The sequence below is a fragment of the Heterodontus francisci genome, chromosome 8 (genome assembly GCF_036365525.1).
Source record: "Heterodontus francisci isolate sHetFra1 chromosome 8, sHetFra1.hap1, whole genome shotgun sequence".
Lineage (NCBI taxonomy): Eukaryota > Metazoa > Chordata > Chondrichthyes > Heterodontiformes > Heterodontidae > Heterodontus > Heterodontus francisci.
In genome coordinates this window covers 65,657,004-65,673,827 of record NC_090378.1, presented here as the reverse complement: position 1 = coordinate 65,673,827, position 16,824 = coordinate 65,657,004, and the positions used below count along the sequence as shown (strand labels likewise).

The following is a 16,824-nucleotide window of genomic DNA, read 5'->3' as shown; positions in this document are numbered from 1 at the left end:
TATTAGCTTTCCTAATTACGTGCTGTACCTGCATACGAACCTCTTGCGATTCATGCACTAGGACACCCAGCTCCCTCTGCATCTCAGCTCTGCAATCTCTCACCATTTAGATTATATGCTTTTCTTTTTTTCCTGCCAAAGTGGACAATTTCACAATTACCTACATTATTCTCCATTTGCCAAGTCTTTGCCCATCACTTAACCTATCTATATCCCTTTGGTAGCCTCTTTAGTCCTCCTCACAAGTTACTTTCCTACCTGTCTTTGTGTCATCAGCAAATTTAGCAACCATACCTTCGGTCCCTTCATCCAAGTCATTTATATAAATTGTAAAAAGTTGAGGCCCCAGCACAGATCCCTGTGGTACACCACTCATTACATCTTGCCAACTAGAAAATGACCCGTTTATGCCGACTCTGTTTCCTGGTAGCTCGCCAACCTTCTATCCATGCCAATATGTTACCTCCTATACCATGAGCTTTTATTTTCTGCAATAACCTTTGATGTAACACCTTATCAAATGCCTTCTGGAAATCTAAGTACAGTACATCCACCAATTCCCCTTCATCCACAGCACATGCAACTCAAAGAACTACAATAAATTGGCTAAACATGATTTCCCTTTCACAAAACCATGTTGACTCTGCTTGATTACCTTGAATCTTTCTAAATGCCCTGCTATAACGTTTGTAATAATAGCTTCTAACATTTTCCCTGTGACAGATGTTAAGCTGTAGTTTCCTGCTTTCTGTCTCCCTCCCTTTTTGAATAAATGATGTGCATTGGATATTTTCCAATCTAACAGAACCTTCCCCGAATCTAGGGAATTTTGGAAAATTAAAACTAACGCATCAACTAACTCACTAGCCACATCTTTTAACACCCTAGGATGAAGTCTGTCAGGACCCGGGGACTTGTCAGCCCACAGCTCCAACAATTTGTTCAATACCACTTCCCTGGTGATTGTAATTTTCTTGAGTTCCTCCTTCCCTTTCATTTCTTGACTTGCAGCTAATACTGGGATGTTACTTGTATCCTCAATAGTGAAGACTGATGCAAAATATCTGTTCAATTCATCTGACATCTCCTTATTATCCATTATTAATTCCCCAGACTCACTTTCTATAGGACCAACGCTCACTTTGTTAACTTATTAAAAAAAATATCTACAGAAACACTTACTATCTGTCTTTGTATTTCTAGCTAGCTTTCTCTCGTACTCTAATTTTACCTTCCTTATCTTCTTTGTCATTCTTTGCTGTTTTTTGTATTCTGTCCAATCTCCTGACCTGCCTTCCATCTTTGTGCAATTATAGGCTTTTTCTATAAGTTTGATAATACTGTCTTTAACTGTTTTAGTTAACCATGGATGGCAGGTCCCGCTCCTGGAATTTTTTTATTTAGTTGAAATGTATCTATTCTGTGTATTCTGAAATATCCCCTTAGATGTCTGTCACTGCATCTCTATTGACATATCACTTAACCTGATTTGCCAGTTCACTTTAGTTGGCTCTGCTTTCATGCCCTCATAATTGCCCTTATTTAAGTTTCAAATACTAGTCTTGGACCCACCCTTCTCTCCCTCAATCTGCATATAAAATTCAATCATATTATGATCGCTGCTACTTAGGGGCTCCTTAACTATGAGGTCATTAATTAATCCTGTCTCGTTGCACAGTACCAGGTTGGGTATAGCCTGCTCTCTGGCTCCAGAAGGTATTGTTCCAAGAAGTTATCCCGAAAGCATTCTATGTCCTCCTCATCTAGGTTACCTCTGTCCATCTGATTTTTCCTCTCTATAGGTTAAAATCCCCCATAATTATCGCTGTACCTTTCTGACCAGCTGCAATTATTTCTTCCTTTATACCCCGTTCTGCAGTGTGGTTAATATGAGGTGGCCTGTACACCACTCCCAATCCTGCCTTTGATTGCTCATCTCTACTCAAACTGCTTCTGCATCCTGGTTTCCTGAACTTGGACCATTCCTCTCTGTTGCGCTAATATCATTAATTAATGGAGCTACCCCTCCACTTTTTCCTAGCTTCCTGTCCTTCCTAAATGCCATGTACCCGTCAATATTCAGGTCCCAATCTATGTTGTCCTGCAGCCATGTCTCTGTAATGGCTATCATATTGTACTTATTTATTTCTATTTGTGTTGTCAGTTCATCTGTTTTGTTTCGAATGTTACATGCATTCAGATACAGAGCCATTAGTTTTGTCCTTTTATTATTTTTGTAACCTCTAATGTTGGGCACTGTTTTGAGTTTTGCAAGCACGGGTTGTTTGGGTACAGCCTGTACCTTGAATGTTGTGAATAACGGAAGGGACATGAATCCTGGAAGGGTAATGTATCCCAAATATTTGAGCAACAGGTGAAGCTAGCTGTTTCACACAAACTATGCAGTAGCAACACGCATGATGTTTGCCACTAACAGGATGCTGCCATCAAGCCAGAAAGACGTTCTGCCTATCACACAAATGGGTAATGTGATATATGAATTTCAACGCCAGTGTGATCCTAGGCATATAGGCTGTACATCCCAAAGACTGGCGGATTGTATCAAACATGTACCTTAACATCTTAAGGGATTAAAATCCAGCAACTCCCCAAGAACTGATGGGCTGCATCCCAGGGTTCTAAAAAAGATAGCTACGAAGAGGTTGATCAACGGGCTTTGATTTTCCAAAATTCTATGGATTCTGAAACCGTGCTAGCAGATTGGAAGTTAGCAAATGTAACCACTATTCAAGAAAGAAAGGAGGGAGGGGGAAAACTGAGAATTACAGGCCAGTTAGCCTGATATCAGTCGTCTGGAAAGTGCTAGAATCTGTTATAAAGGAAGTCTTAACAATAAACTTTGAAAATCATAGTATGATCAGGCAAAGTCAACATAGTTTTACGAAAGGGAAATTGTGTTTGACCAATTCATTGTGTTTCAGGATGTAACTAGAAGGGTAGATAAAGGGAACAAGTAGATGTAGTATACCTGGATTTCTGAAAGGCATTGATAATGTGCAACACAAAAGGTTAATACATAGGATAAGGGCTCATAGAGTTGGGGTTAATATATTAGCATGGATAGAGCATTGGTTAACGGACAAGAAAGAGTGTAGACGTAAATGGGCATTTTCAAGTTGGCTGTCTTTTTATCATTCATTCATGGGATATGGGCATCGTTGGCTAGGACAGCATTTATTGCCCATCCCTAATTGCCCTTGAGAAGGTGGTGGTGAGCTGCTGCCTTGAACTGCTGCAGTCCATGTGAGGTAGGCATACCCATGGTGCTGTTAGGAAGGAAGTTCCAGGATTTTGACCCAACAGCAGTGAAGGAATGGCGATATAGTTCCAAGTCAGGATGATGTGTGGCTTGGAGGGGAGTTGGCAAATGCTGGTGTTCCCATGCGTCTGCTGCCCTTGTCCTTCTAGTTGGTAGAGTTCACGGGTTTGGAAGGTGCTGTCTAAGGAGCCTTGGTGAGTTGCTGCAATGCATTTTGTAGATGGTACTGTTACCGACTGAGGGGGGAGGAGTGCACTGTTTATTTTAGTTCCACTTCTCCACGGGCCACAACATATATTGAAATTTTTTCCCACTTACCGATACGGTCAATCATAGACTCTATTTTTATACCAGAATAAAATACACCAACTGGGTTTCTTCAATAAACAACAAAATTATCAGATTATATAACTAGCATTAACCAGAAATGAAGTAAAGCATGAACACACAGATTGAAATATTAAAGTTCCCTTTTAACTTAATCCCTCATAGTCAACGCACATACACTGGTTAACTGGAAAAATGAAGGGATTTGTGTTTCAGAGCTCTATTACAAAAAAGGCAACAAAAACCACGTGGGTTGAATACTTGCTAATTCTTGAAGAAAAGATATGGAAGATGTCCTTTGTTTTGGTTTGGCGTCCCAAATGCGTACAGACAGCTGTCTCTCGGGTCTTCCTAGAACAGCTCTTTTCAGGTGACGTTGAAGATCAGTTTGGGTAGGCATTCCAGTAAATGCAGCGAGAGATTTCAGACACAGGCCTTGAAGGAGGAATGTAGCCATCATTTCAGTCTGCTGCTTACACTTGTTTTTCAGCTCCTTGAGGGGCGGAAAACTGGAAGGCTTTTTCCAAGCTGCTGGACCAGACTGAGTTGGGATGGTTTGTTCTTGGCAAGTTTTCTCCCACTGTCTTTTTAAAACCACTGTCCATATCCCAACTCTCTGTCCAAAGGGAAACCATAATCAATGTCGAGTCAAACCTGCTGACCCCTATAAATCTTGATCTTCTCGGTAAACATCTTCCCCAAGTCACAAACAACTCCTGCTGGGTAATTATTTGAAGACTTCCAGTAACTGTTTAAAATTTAAACCTCTGTGATCCTTGTTTTAAAAAAAAAATCCATGGATTCCTTTTCAGTTTTAAACAACAAATTCTCAAAAATTAACAAAATGGAAGCACTCGTAACAGCACACACTGCTGCCACTGTGCGTTGGTGGTGGAGGGAGTGAATGTTTGTGGATAGGATGCCACTCAAGCGAGCTGCTTTCTCCTGGATGGTGTTGAGTTTCTTGAGCTTTGTTGGAGCTGTACCCATCCAGGCAAGTGGAGAGTATTCCATCACACTCCTGATGTGCCTTGTATATAGTAGACAGGCTCTGGGGAGTCAGGAGGTGAGTTACTCAGTGCAGAATTCCTAGCCTGTGACCTACTCTAGTTCAGTTTCTGGTCAGTGGTAACCCCAGGATGTTAGTGGGGGAATCAGCGATCATAATGCCATTGAATGTCAAGGGGAGATGGTTAGATTTTCTCTTGCTTGAGATAGTCATTGCCTGGCACTTGTGTGACACAAATGTTAGTTTCCACTTATCAGCCCAAGCCTGGATATTGTCTCGGTCTTGCTGCATTTCTACATGGACTGCTTCAGTATCTGAGGTGTCACGAATGGTGCTGAACATTGTGCAATCATCAGCGAACATTCCCACTTCTGACCTTATGATTGAAGGAAGGTCATTGATGAAGCAGCTGAAGATGGTTGGACATTAACCTGAGGAAGTCCTGTACTGATGTCCTGGAGCTGAACATAGCAGGAGTAGGCCATTCAGCCCATTGAGCCTGCTCCATCATTCTGTACGATCATGGCTGATCCACTTCAATGCCTTTTTCCCACACTATCTCCATATCCCTTTATATCATTGGTATTTAGAAATCTGTCAATCTCAGCTTTAAATATATTCAATGACTGAGCTTCCACAGCCCTCTGGGGTAGAGAATTCCAGAGATTCACAACCCTCTGAGTAAAGAAATTTCTCCTCGTCTCTGTCCTAAGTGGATTCCCCCTTTGAAATTGTGTCCCCTGGTTCTAGACTTCCCAACCAGCGGAAACATCTTACCTGCATATACCCTGTCTATCCCTTTAAGTATTTTGTAGGTTTCAGTAAGATCACCTCTCATTCTTTGAAACTCTAGAGAATACAGGCCCAGTTTCCCCAGTCTCTCTTCATAGGACAATCCTGCCATCTCGGGAACAAGTCTGGGGAATCTTTGTTGCACTCCCTCTATGGCAATAATATCCTTCCTAAGGTAAAGGGACCAAAACAGCACACACTACTCCAGGTGCGGTCTAACCAAGGTTCTATACAATTGAGGCAAGACTTCATTCTATACTCAAATCCTCTTGCAATAAAGGCTAACATACCATGAGCCTTCCTAATTGCTTGATGCACCTGTATGTTAGCTTTCAGTGACTTATTGACAAGGACACCCAGTTCCCTTTGTACATTTACACTTTCTAATCTCTTACCATTTAAGAAATACACTGCACATCTGATCCTCCTACCAAAATGGATAACCTCACATTCTTCCACATTATATTCCATCTGTCTCGTTCTTGCCCACTCACTAAGTCTGTCCAAATCCTCTTGAGGCTGCTTTGCATCTTGCTCACAACACACATTCCCACCTAGTTTTGTGACATTTGCTAACTTGGAAAAATTACATTTTGTCCCCACATCCAAGATCAATATTGTGAACAGCTGGGGCCCAAGCACTGATCCTTGTAGTACCCCACTAGTCACAGCCCGCCAACGCGAGAATGATCCGTTTGTTCCTGCTCTGTTTTTTGTCTGTTAAGCAATCTTTAATCCGTGCCAGTATGTTACCTCCTATCCCATGTGCTTTCATTTTGTTAGCCAACCTCCTGTGGGGGACTTTATCAAAGGCCTTCTGAAAATCCAAGTACACTACATCCACCAACTCCCCTTTATCAATTCTGTTAGTAACATCCTCAAAAGCGTCCATGTTGACTACACCCAATCAGATAATTATCCAAGTGTCCATTTATCACATCCATTAGAATAGATTCTGGTATTTTCCTTCCTGCTCACAGCTCTGTGGCTCCCTGTTTTCTCTCTCCCACCCTTCTTAAATAGTGAGATGATTGACCTCCAGCAACAGCAACCTTTGCACCAGGATATGACTCCAGCCAGTGGGGAATTTTTCCTTGATTCCTATTGACTCCAGTTTTGCCAGGGTTCCTTGATGCCATACTCTGTCAGATGTTGCCTTGATGTCCATGGCAGTCACTCTCACCTCACCCCTGGAGTTCAGCTATTTTTGTCCATGCTTGAACCCAGGTCGGGAGCCAAGTGGCCCTGGCGGAACCCAAACTGAGCGTCACTGAGCAGGTTATTGCTAAGCAAGTGCTGCTTGATAGCACTGTCTACGGCACCTTCCATCACTTTACTGATGATAGAGTAGACTGATGGGGCAGTAACTGGCCAGGTTGAATTTGTCCTGCTTTTTGCATACAGGACATAGCTAGGCAATTTTGCACATTGCCGAGTAGATGCCAGTGTTTTAGCTGTACTAGAACAGCATGGCTAGGGGCTCAGCTAGTTCTGGATTACAGGTCTTCACTACTATTGCTGGAATGCTGTCAAGACCCATAGCCTTTGCAGTATCCAGTGCCTTCAGTCGTTTCTTGATGGCACTGGAGTGAATCAGATTGGCTGAAGACTGACATCTGTGATGCTGGGAACTTTAGGAGGAGGCTGAGATGGATCATCCACTCAGCGCTGTTGGCTGAAGATTGTTGCAAATGCCTCAGCCTTATCTTTTGCACTGATGTGCTAGGTTCCCCCATCATTGAGGAGAGGGATATTTGTGGAGCCACCTCCTCAATTAGTTGTTTAATTGTCCTCCACCATTCATGACTGTCTGTTTCAGGACTGCAGAGCTTGGATCTGATCTGTTGATTGTGGGATCACCTAGCTCTGTCTATCGCATGCTGCTGCTGCTGTTTGGCATGCAAGTAGTCCTGGGTTGTAGCTTCACCAGATTGACACCTCATTTTGAGGTATGCCTGGTGCTGCTCCTGGCATGTCCTTCTGCACTCTTCATTGAACTAGGGTTGATCTGTTAGCTTGATAATGGTAGAGTGGGGGATATGCCAGGCCATGAGGTTACAGATTGTGGTTGAATACATTTCTGCTGCTGATGGCCCGCAGTGCCTCATGGATACCCAGCTTTGCATTGCTAGAGCTATTCAAAATCTATCCCATTTAGCACAGTGGTAGTGCTACATAACATGTTGGTGGGTTTCCTCAATGTGAAGACGAGGCTTTGTCTCCACAAGGACTGTGCGGTGGTCTCCTCTCAATATGGTCATGGGCAGATGCACCTGCGACAGGCCGATTGGTGAAGACAAGGTCAAGTATGTTTTTTCGCTCTTGGTTCTCTCACCACCTGCCGCAGACCCAGTCTAGCAGCTATGTCCTTTAGGACATGGCCAGCTTAGTCGGTAATGGTGCTACTGAGCCACTCTTGGTGACATTGAAGTCCCCCACCCAGAGTACATTCTGTACTCTTTCCACCCTCAGTGCTCCATCCAAATGGTGTTTAACATGGAGTGGTACTGATTCATTAGCTGAGGTGGGGTGGTAGGTGGCAATCAGCAAGAGGTTTCCTTGCCCATGTTTGACCTGATGCATGAGACTTCATGAGTTCCGGAGTCGATATTGAAAACTCCCAGGGCCACTTCCTCTCAACTGTATACTGCTGGGTCGGTTCTGTTGGGACATGCCTGGGGATAGTGATGGCAATGTCTGGGACTTTGTAAGGTATGATTCTGTGAGTATGACTATGTCGGGCTGTTACTTGACTTGTCTGTGATACAGTTCTCCCAACTTTGGCACAAGCACCCAGATGTTAGAAGGAGGACTTTGCAGGGCCAACAGGGCTGGGTTTGCCATGGTAGTTTCCAGTGCCTAGGTTGATGCCAGGTGGTCCGTCTGGTTTCATTCCTTATCGACTTTGTAGCCGTTTGGTACAACTGAATGGCTTGCTGGCCATTTTTGAGAGCATTTAAGAGTCAATCACATTATTGTGGGTTTGGAGTCACATGTAGACCAGACCAGGTAAGGGCAGTAGATTTCCTTCCCTACAGATGGGTTTTTACGACATTTTCATGGTCATCATTAGACTAGCTTTAATTCCTGCATTTTTTTTTTTTAATCAATTGAATTCAAATTCCACCATCTGCTGTGATGGGATTTGAACCCATGTCCCCAAAGCATTAGACTGGATCTCTGTTATTGTCCAGTGACAATACCACTACGCCACCGCCTCCTGTGACTAGCGAAGTACTGCAAGGATCTGTGCTGGGGCCTCAGCTATTTACAATCTATATTAACGACTTGGATGAAGACACAGTGTAATATATCTGTTTGCTGATGTTACAAAACTAGGTGGAAATGCAAGCTGAGGACGACACAGCTGCAAAGAGATGCAGACAAGTGTGTGGGCAACAGAGTATAATGTGGGGAAGTGTGAGGTTCTTCACTGTCTTTAGAAGGATATAATTTTTTAAAAGGCTTAGAACTTGTAAATGTTGTTCAGGGACACTTGGGTGTACTAGTACAAAGAACACAATGTTAACATGCAGGTACAGCACGCAGTTAGGAAGGCAAATGGTATGTGACCTTTATTGCAGGGGGATTGGTGTATAGGAATAAGGAAGCCTTGCTACTGGGTACTGCCTGTGTGGAATTTGCAAGTTCTCCCTATATCTGCATGGGTTTCCTCCGGGTGCTCCGGTTTCCTCCCACAGCCAAAAAGACTTGCAGGTTGATAGGTGAATTGGCCATTATAAATTGCCACTAGTATAGGTAGGTGGTAGGGGAATATAGGGACAGGTGAGGATGTGGTAGGAATATGGGATTAGTGTAGGATTAGTATAAATGGGTGGCTAATGGTCGGCACAGACTCGGTGGGCCGAAGGGCCTGTTTCAGTGCTGTATCTCTAAATCTAAAAAAAATCTACAATCGTACCGGGTTTTGGTGAGATCACACTTGGAATATTGTGTGCACTTTGAGTCTCCATATTTAAAGAAGGATATACTTATATCCACAAGTCCGAATGTATCGAGCCTGTGTCCTCAGTACCTTGCTCTATGGCAGCGAGGCCTGGACGACGTATGTCAGCCAAGAGCGACGTCTCAATTCATTCCATCTTCGCTGCCTCCGGAGAATACTTGGCATCAGCAGGCAGGACCGTATCTCCAACACAGAAGTCCTCGAGGCGGCCAACATCCCCAGCTTATACACACTACTGAGTCAGCGGCGCTTGAGATGGCTTGGCCACGTGAGCCGCATGGAAGATGGCAGGATCCCCAAAGACACATTGTACAGCGGGCTCGCCACTGGTATCAGACCCACCGGCCGTCCATGTCTCCGCTTTAAAGACGTCTGCAAACGCGACTTGAAATCCTGCGACATTGATCACAAGTCGTGGGAGTCAGTTGCCAGCGTTCGCCAGAGCTGGCGGGCAGCCGTAAAGACGGGGCTAAAGTGTGGCGAGTCGAAGAGACTTAGCAGTTGGCAGGAAAAAAGACTGAGGCGCAAGGAGAGAGCCAACTGTGTAACAGCCCCGACAAACAAATTTTTCTGCAGCACCTGTGGTAGAGCCTGTCACTCTAGAATTGGCCTTTATAGCCACTCCAGGCGCTGCTCCACACACCACTGACCACCTCCAGGCGCTTACCCATTGTCACTCAAGATAAGGAGGCCAAAGAAGAAGACTTATATTGGAGGCAGTACAGCAAAAGTTCATTAGATTGGTCCCTGGAATGAGAGGGTTATCCTGTCGTAGGCTAAATAAATTGGGCCTATATTCTCGAGTTTAGAAGAATGCGAGGTGATCTCATTGAAACATATAATCTGAAGGGGCTTGAGAGGGTAGACAGAGGTTGTTTCCATTGACTTGCAAATCTAAAACACGGGCACAGTCTTAGGATAAGGGGATGATCATATAGGACTGAGCTAAGAAGAAATTTCTTGGCTCGACGGGTTGCAAATCGTTGGAATTCTCTACCCCAGAGTGTTTTGGATGCTCCATCGTTGAATATATTTAAGGCTGGGATAGGCAAATTTTTGATAGCTCAGGGAATCCAGGAATATGGGGAGCTGCCTTGAAAGTGGAGTTGAAGCCTAAGATCAGTCATGGTCATAATGGTAAAGCAACTCCATGGGCTGTATGGCCTATTTCTTATTTATTCTAACATTGGAGAGGGATGATGTAGTTGAGGGAACCAAGAATCTATTTGGTTTGCATTAAGTAACAGTAGTGGAGCTATTAGACCACTGTTTGTATACTATAGGCCATCAAATAGAGCTGGAGGATGGAGGAGAAAATTTGCAGGCAAACTACAGAAAGATGCATGAACTACAAAGCAGTGAACATGGTCTCCAGTTATCCTGATATAGACTGGGCTAGTAACAGTGTAAAGGGAAAAGAGGGAAAAAATATTCCTGAAATGTGTGCAGAGAACTTCCTTGATTAGTATTTCTCGAGCCCAACAAGGAAGGAAGCAGTGCTAGTTCTTGGGAATGAACTGATGCATGTTTCAGTGAACAAGTGTTCACAATATCATTTGATTTATAGTAACAATGGAAAAGGGACAAGGGATAAACATAAAAATAGTTGGAGGAGGGCTAACTACGTGAATTGAAAAAAATGATCTGGCCCTTTAGATTGAAATGAAAAATTTGAAGGTTAAACAGCAATTGAATAAGGGAGTTAAAATACTGCAGGTGCTGGAAATCTGAAATAAAAACGTAAAGTGCTGGAAATACTCAGGTCAGGCAGCATCTGTGGAGAGAGAAGCAGAGTTAACATTTCAGGTCTGTGACCTTTCATCAGAAGTGGCAAAATTTTTGGATAGAATAAAACTAGCTTATACTTGAAAGCTGACTAATCCTCAAAGTAGAAAAGTCACCTGATCTGATGGGATACATCTTAGGCTATTGAGGAAGTACGTGGAAACTTTGCAGACTCCGGCCACAATTTTCCAATCCTCTTTGGATATGGGAGTGGTGCCAGACGATGAAGGGTTCCCTGTGTTACTCTTCTGGAATAAACTCTGCAATTACGGACCAGTTAGTCTATGATGGTAGGGAAATTTAGAGACAGTAATCTAGGGTAAAATTAATTGCCATTTGGAAAAGTACAGTATAATAAACAGCACAGATTTGTTAAAGGCAAAACCTGTTTAACTAACTGAATTGAGTTCTTTGGAAGTTAACAGTGAGAGTTGACAAGGGTAGTCCGTTTGGGTTTATGGACTTTTTAAGGTGATTTGCAAGTTATCTCATTGGTTAACAGTAACAGCATGGGTACTAAATTGGCTAGGGGACAGAAAACCGTAGCGGTGAATAGTTGTTTCTCAGACTAGAGTTAAAGTATGTAGTGATGTTCCCCAGAAGTCAGCATGAGGACGAGTGCTCTTTTTAAATAACTTAGGCTGGGTTATTTAGGGCATAATTTCAAAGTTTACAAGGTCTTGGAGAGGGTGCAGAAGGCATTTACTAGAATGGTACCAGGGAGGAGGGACTTTAGTTGTGTGAAGAAGCTGGGTTTTCCTTGGAGCAAAGAAGGGTAAGATGGGGTTATGGGGTTTGATGGAGATTTCCAAATTCATGATCGGTTTTAGAGTAAATAAGGAAGAACCATTTCCAGTGGCAGAAGGATCAGTAACCAGAGCGCACAGATTAAAGGTGAAACATTTTTTTGCACATTGATTACCATCTGGAATGTGATGCCTGTAAGGGTGGTGGGAACAGGTTAATTAGTAACTTTGAAAAGGGAATTGGATAAATACTTGAATAGAAAGAATTTACAGGGCTGTTGGGGGGGGGGGGGAAGCAGGGGAGTGGGACTAATTGGATAACTGCCGAAGTGCCGTATCATTTTATGATCTATCGCTGGATAGTAGAATGGTTAAATGATGTTCCTTGCACGGTATCAACAGCCCCTATAGTATCTCCTCTTCAAGTGTCACACTGACAAACTTTGTTGCAATTAATAGGTTTCCATTCCCGTTAACCATTTTTACATGCTGCAAGAGTCTGGTCTAATGCAAGGAAGCGTCTGTGTTCTACCTTCTAGTTGTGTCAGATATTCACTTGTGTTGCAAATTTTCAAGATCAATTGACAGTACCAGACTCATTAGAGGTAATTTACCCAACTCCAATTTGGCAGGCATGGAGCAAAGACCTGGCATTTTCAGATTTTTCTCAAGGTTGCATCTAAATCAACTGCACTTTCAAGGTTCTTGGGAGCTTTGAGCACCCACTCCAAATACTGTTCTTTAATAATCTATGCAAATACCCACTATTCTTCCCTCATACTATTTCATAAATTGTATAAGGTAGGTCAAGCACTTGAGAAATTCATGCAGGCTGGCCCTGATTGACTCGTGTTTCAACCTGCATTGTAGACTGATAGTTCTGTTAGCAACTTCAGCAAATAGTTAGCCTATAGCTGCTGGCTTATTCCTATCTTGGAGCGTAGTGATATGTGCCAACTCCACAGTCAGAGCCTGTGCTATTCCTTTTCTGGCTTCCTTCAGGCTGCTTGCATGTAAAACCCTCAGTTAATTGGGCTACCTTTGTATTTTAGTAACGTTTTTAGTAATTTTCTCTTTAAATAGTGCCCTCCATTAACTTCTAAATGTATTTTTAGTTTACTTTTCTATTCTTCCACGGAACCCCAGCTCTTTTTTTCCTTTACTGGAATATACTGTGTATTGTTTATTTTATAGTTAAGTAAGATTCACTTCGAAGACCATTCACGTCATAGCACTCGAGCTCGTGGCTTTTACTGTCATGCCTGTTTGTCATTTGCATTCACAGTACAAGTTTAACCCATTTGTAGGGCTTTGCTTGTACGTTGTATTTTGTTTTGAGGAGTGGTTTCTATTTGTGTCCTGACCCACTCTTTTAATGCAAATTATTTTTTAAATGCTCACAATATATTTAAATTGCTTTGTTTATTTTGTTGAGTACTTCACACATGTGCTTTGAACAGGCGTTCCAGGAGCAGATCTAGAAGACGTTCACATTCAAAGTCGAGGAGCAGGCGACGATCACGAAGTCCAAGACGAAGACGGTCGCGCTCACGAGAGCGAAGGCGGTCAAGGAGTATATCAAAACCAAGGTTTGTTGCAGCTTTTTTTTGTTTTGTTTTGGTGTTTAAGCATTTATCATTCTTGTCTCTAAATCACTAAATTAACATGGATTTTAAAGGTTTTTGTATAGTTGAACAATGTGCAAGTTATATAGAGCTACTTTTAAGCATAAATTTTATATTTCCTGAACATATTCTTAGGGAGAAAAAGAAGGAAGAGAAAAAAAGATCAAAAACACCCCCCAAAAGCTACAGCACAGCCAGGCGGTCTCGCAGCCCTAGCAGGTATGCATTCAAGTGGGGCACTTTACAAAATAAAACTACATTTTGGAAATGTGGGTGAGGAGAATGAAGACAGCATTGCATTTCTTTCTCCAGTTTTCATAGTTTATGGTCCATGCAGCATTCCTCATTTGGGGGAGACAAAGGATCTTCTCATTCAATAAACTATTAAGCATGTTTTAGAACTGCAAACAGAAAATAGGAAAATCGGGCAAGATCTTGTGTTGCGCTGCTCTATGGCATAGAACATTGAAGTGCCAATGTGATGTGTTGATTGGTGTGTACCTACATCTATTTTCCAATTGGAAACAGGGTTTTAACAATTTCAAGTCATGTACATTTGAAGGGAATTATCACCTTGGCGTCTTAAATGATTGGTGCAATTGCAGGTGTCTTTGTCCCCTCTGTTTTTGAACTTTCCTGGAGGGACAGCACTTAAATCTGAATAGTATTTTCTCAATGCAAGGATTCACTGCAGTGCAATTTCACAGCAGCTGAAATTCACTTTGGAAACTGGACTATTGACATTGGTCCCTGTTTTTTCTCCTAGACCTTAACTTCGTGATAGTTCTGTAAATTAAGTTTTGCCTTTTAGGGGAAAAAACTTGTCAATTGATCTTTTGATGGTTTTAAAAGCATAAACCATGGGAGCAAAGGGAAGCAATGCAAATAGTTATCTTTTATAGAATACTATCTGGATTTATATGGCAAGTCATATAAATTCTGGATGATTATGCAAGAGTAATAGAATACCATTGTTAACATGTTCCCCTTCGGCAGAGAGAGAGAGCGCGAAAGAGAACGAAGGCGTAGAAGAAGTAGGACTATTTCAAGGTCCCCAAAGAAGTCAAGATCACCCAAGCGTAAACTGTCACGGTCACCATCCCCCAGAAGGTAAATGTCTGAGATACAGCCTTCGTTTTAAATTACTACTGTTGATTAACCATTTCTGTGTAGTGTGTGTAAATATATCTCAATGGGTATTCGTATCTTTTAGCATAGTGAACAAGTTCCGAGGATCAATGTTATCAATTTCCTTTTATAATAGAACTTCAGTGTAATCATCTGACATTCTGTTTGGTTCAGTAGTAGCATTGTTGAGTTAAACGGTTCTGGATTGTAGTAGAACTCGGCAAGTGATGTAGGCCACCATTTTGGTCCAGTATTAGAGGTATTATGCTTTTGAATGAAAGATTAAACGAATTCCCTATCTTTTTTGCTTTTCTTTGCCTCCCTCTCCTCATTTCTCTCTTTCCCTGAAGATAAATCCAACTTTTTAACTTTTCCTTGTCTTAAATTGTAAAATACAACTTCAGCTTGTTCGAAGATGTTGACCAAAGTTCATCTTTTAGGCACAAGAAAGAAAAGAAAAAGGACAAAGACAGAGACCGAAGCAGAGAAGTAGAGGAAAGGGAGAGATCATCTAGCAAAAAGAAGAAGAGCAAAGACAAAGAACGAGAGAAGGAGAGGGAGAAAAAGGCAGAGAGTGAAAAGGGGGATGTGAAGGTAAATCTTAAAATATACAGAATATTAGAAATGGTAACTCTCCCTTCTATAAATTTGTTCTGGCTTGAATCATTTAATATTTTAAGGGAGTGAGAGAGGTTGTATATTAAGCTAGGTAATTTTATATGGATTGGTTTATTGAATTGGACAAGTATTCAAAATTTCTGACTTCTTTATGCAGGTTACAAGAGATTATGATGAAGAGGAACAAGGATATGACAGTGAAAAAGAAAGAAAGGAAGAGCAGAGAGTTTCTGAATCTGGTATGTCCCCAAAATTGAAAGAGTTAGCACAAGCAAGCGACAAGGAAAGTACAGATGTTAAAGAGTCAAAGGTCAATGGTGACGACCACCATGAAGAAGATATGGACATGAGTGAATAAATTTAGTGAGAGCTGATTTATATTCCTAATGTGAAGTGATTATTTTTAGCAGTGCTTTCTGTCAAAATTGAAGTGTCGCCCTTCTGTTATATTTTCTACAATTAGAAAGTGGTGACCTTGGCACCTGCCTTGTTCGACACAGTTTGTGAAAGAGGTGTACAGATGACTTGGTTCAGGAAGTGAAACTGCACTTCTTATAGCATCAGATTGGTGTGCCAGTAAGAAGCTTTTTCTGAAATGTATGCAGGGATCTCCTTTTAACACGAGTAGGAACCTCAGTAATGTGTAATATTTGTCTAAAGAGACTCAACCAATACTGATGTAGATAGTTACATATCCTATGAGCCTTGTGACTGTAGATTTGAGTTCATGTAGTTTACTGTTTATTTGGCTTTCTTAGTTTTCAGTGGCTTTGTCTGCTTTTGTATGTAGCTCTACTGAATAACGTACTTTGATATTCCCTGCTCTTCAACTTATTACTGGTGCATTGCCCGCTGTTTTCAAAATGGGAGGCATCTGCACAAACTGGATTTAATGTGCAAAGTCTTGTGAGGAAAATAGTTTTCTTTACCTTGATACTGACAAGTCTGTCAGTTTGTCAGTTTTGGCTGCAGTATGTGCCATGGTCTTGTACAGTTTATGAAAACAATTTCTGTTTTACATGTGAGCTTTGATAATAAAAGCTATTTTAAAGCCTGGTTCAGATCTTCATTATTTTCATTTGGAGCTTCTTTAGTCAGGTCTTCAACTTGAATTCAAATGTAACAGATGTGTGATGGAGAGTAATTTGTGAATCTGCTGTGAACATGGATTGCAATTTTTTGTATTTAAACTAGCTATAAATAAAAATAATATAATTTTAATGAAGTTTCTTTCCTCCTCTTCTCCCATTTTGTTCATTTCCAAGCTGCAGCTAGAGGAGCAAAATGGCCTGGCCTGGCCTGGCCCACAGAATCTCCAAAGCCACCTCCAATGTTTTTTTTCCCTCCCTGCCTTTCCTGGACATGTGAATTAGTAGCTATGGTAGAGTTATGACTTCCAGTGCCTTTTGGAAGGCATTATATCCAGCCAGACTAGACAGGATTCTTTTCCACCTTTTAGCTCAAAAGTGCATATGAACTAGGAGCAGGATTGGGCTATTCAGCCCCTCGAGCCTGCTCTGCCATTCTATAAGATAATGGCTGATCTG

At 41.9% G+C, this 16,824-nt stretch overlaps 1 protein-coding gene across 3 annotated transcripts in view; it reads left to right on the top strand.

Moving 5' to 3' along the window:
• The window catches only part of srsf11 (serine and arginine rich splicing factor 11), a 49,308-nt gene extending 32,806 nt beyond the window's left edge, over positions 1 to 16,502 (top strand). For all 3 annotated transcript variants that reach the window (XM_068037252.1, XM_068037251.1, XM_068037253.1), the window contains 5 exons: positions 13,367 to 13,495; positions 13,667 to 13,750; positions 14,528 to 14,641; positions 15,100 to 15,253; positions 15,435 to 16,502. In XM_068037252.1, coding sequence (XP_067893353.1) covers positions 13,367 to 13,495; positions 13,667 to 13,750; positions 14,528 to 14,641; positions 15,100 to 15,253; positions 15,435 to 15,635 — 682 coding nt within the window. In that variant the 3' untranslated portion in view covers positions 15,636 to 16,502. The remainder of the gene's footprint in view (positions 1 to 13,366; positions 13,496 to 13,666; positions 13,751 to 14,527; positions 14,642 to 15,099; positions 15,254 to 15,434) is intronic.
• The last annotated feature ends 322 nt before the right edge of the window (positions 16,503 to 16,824 follow it).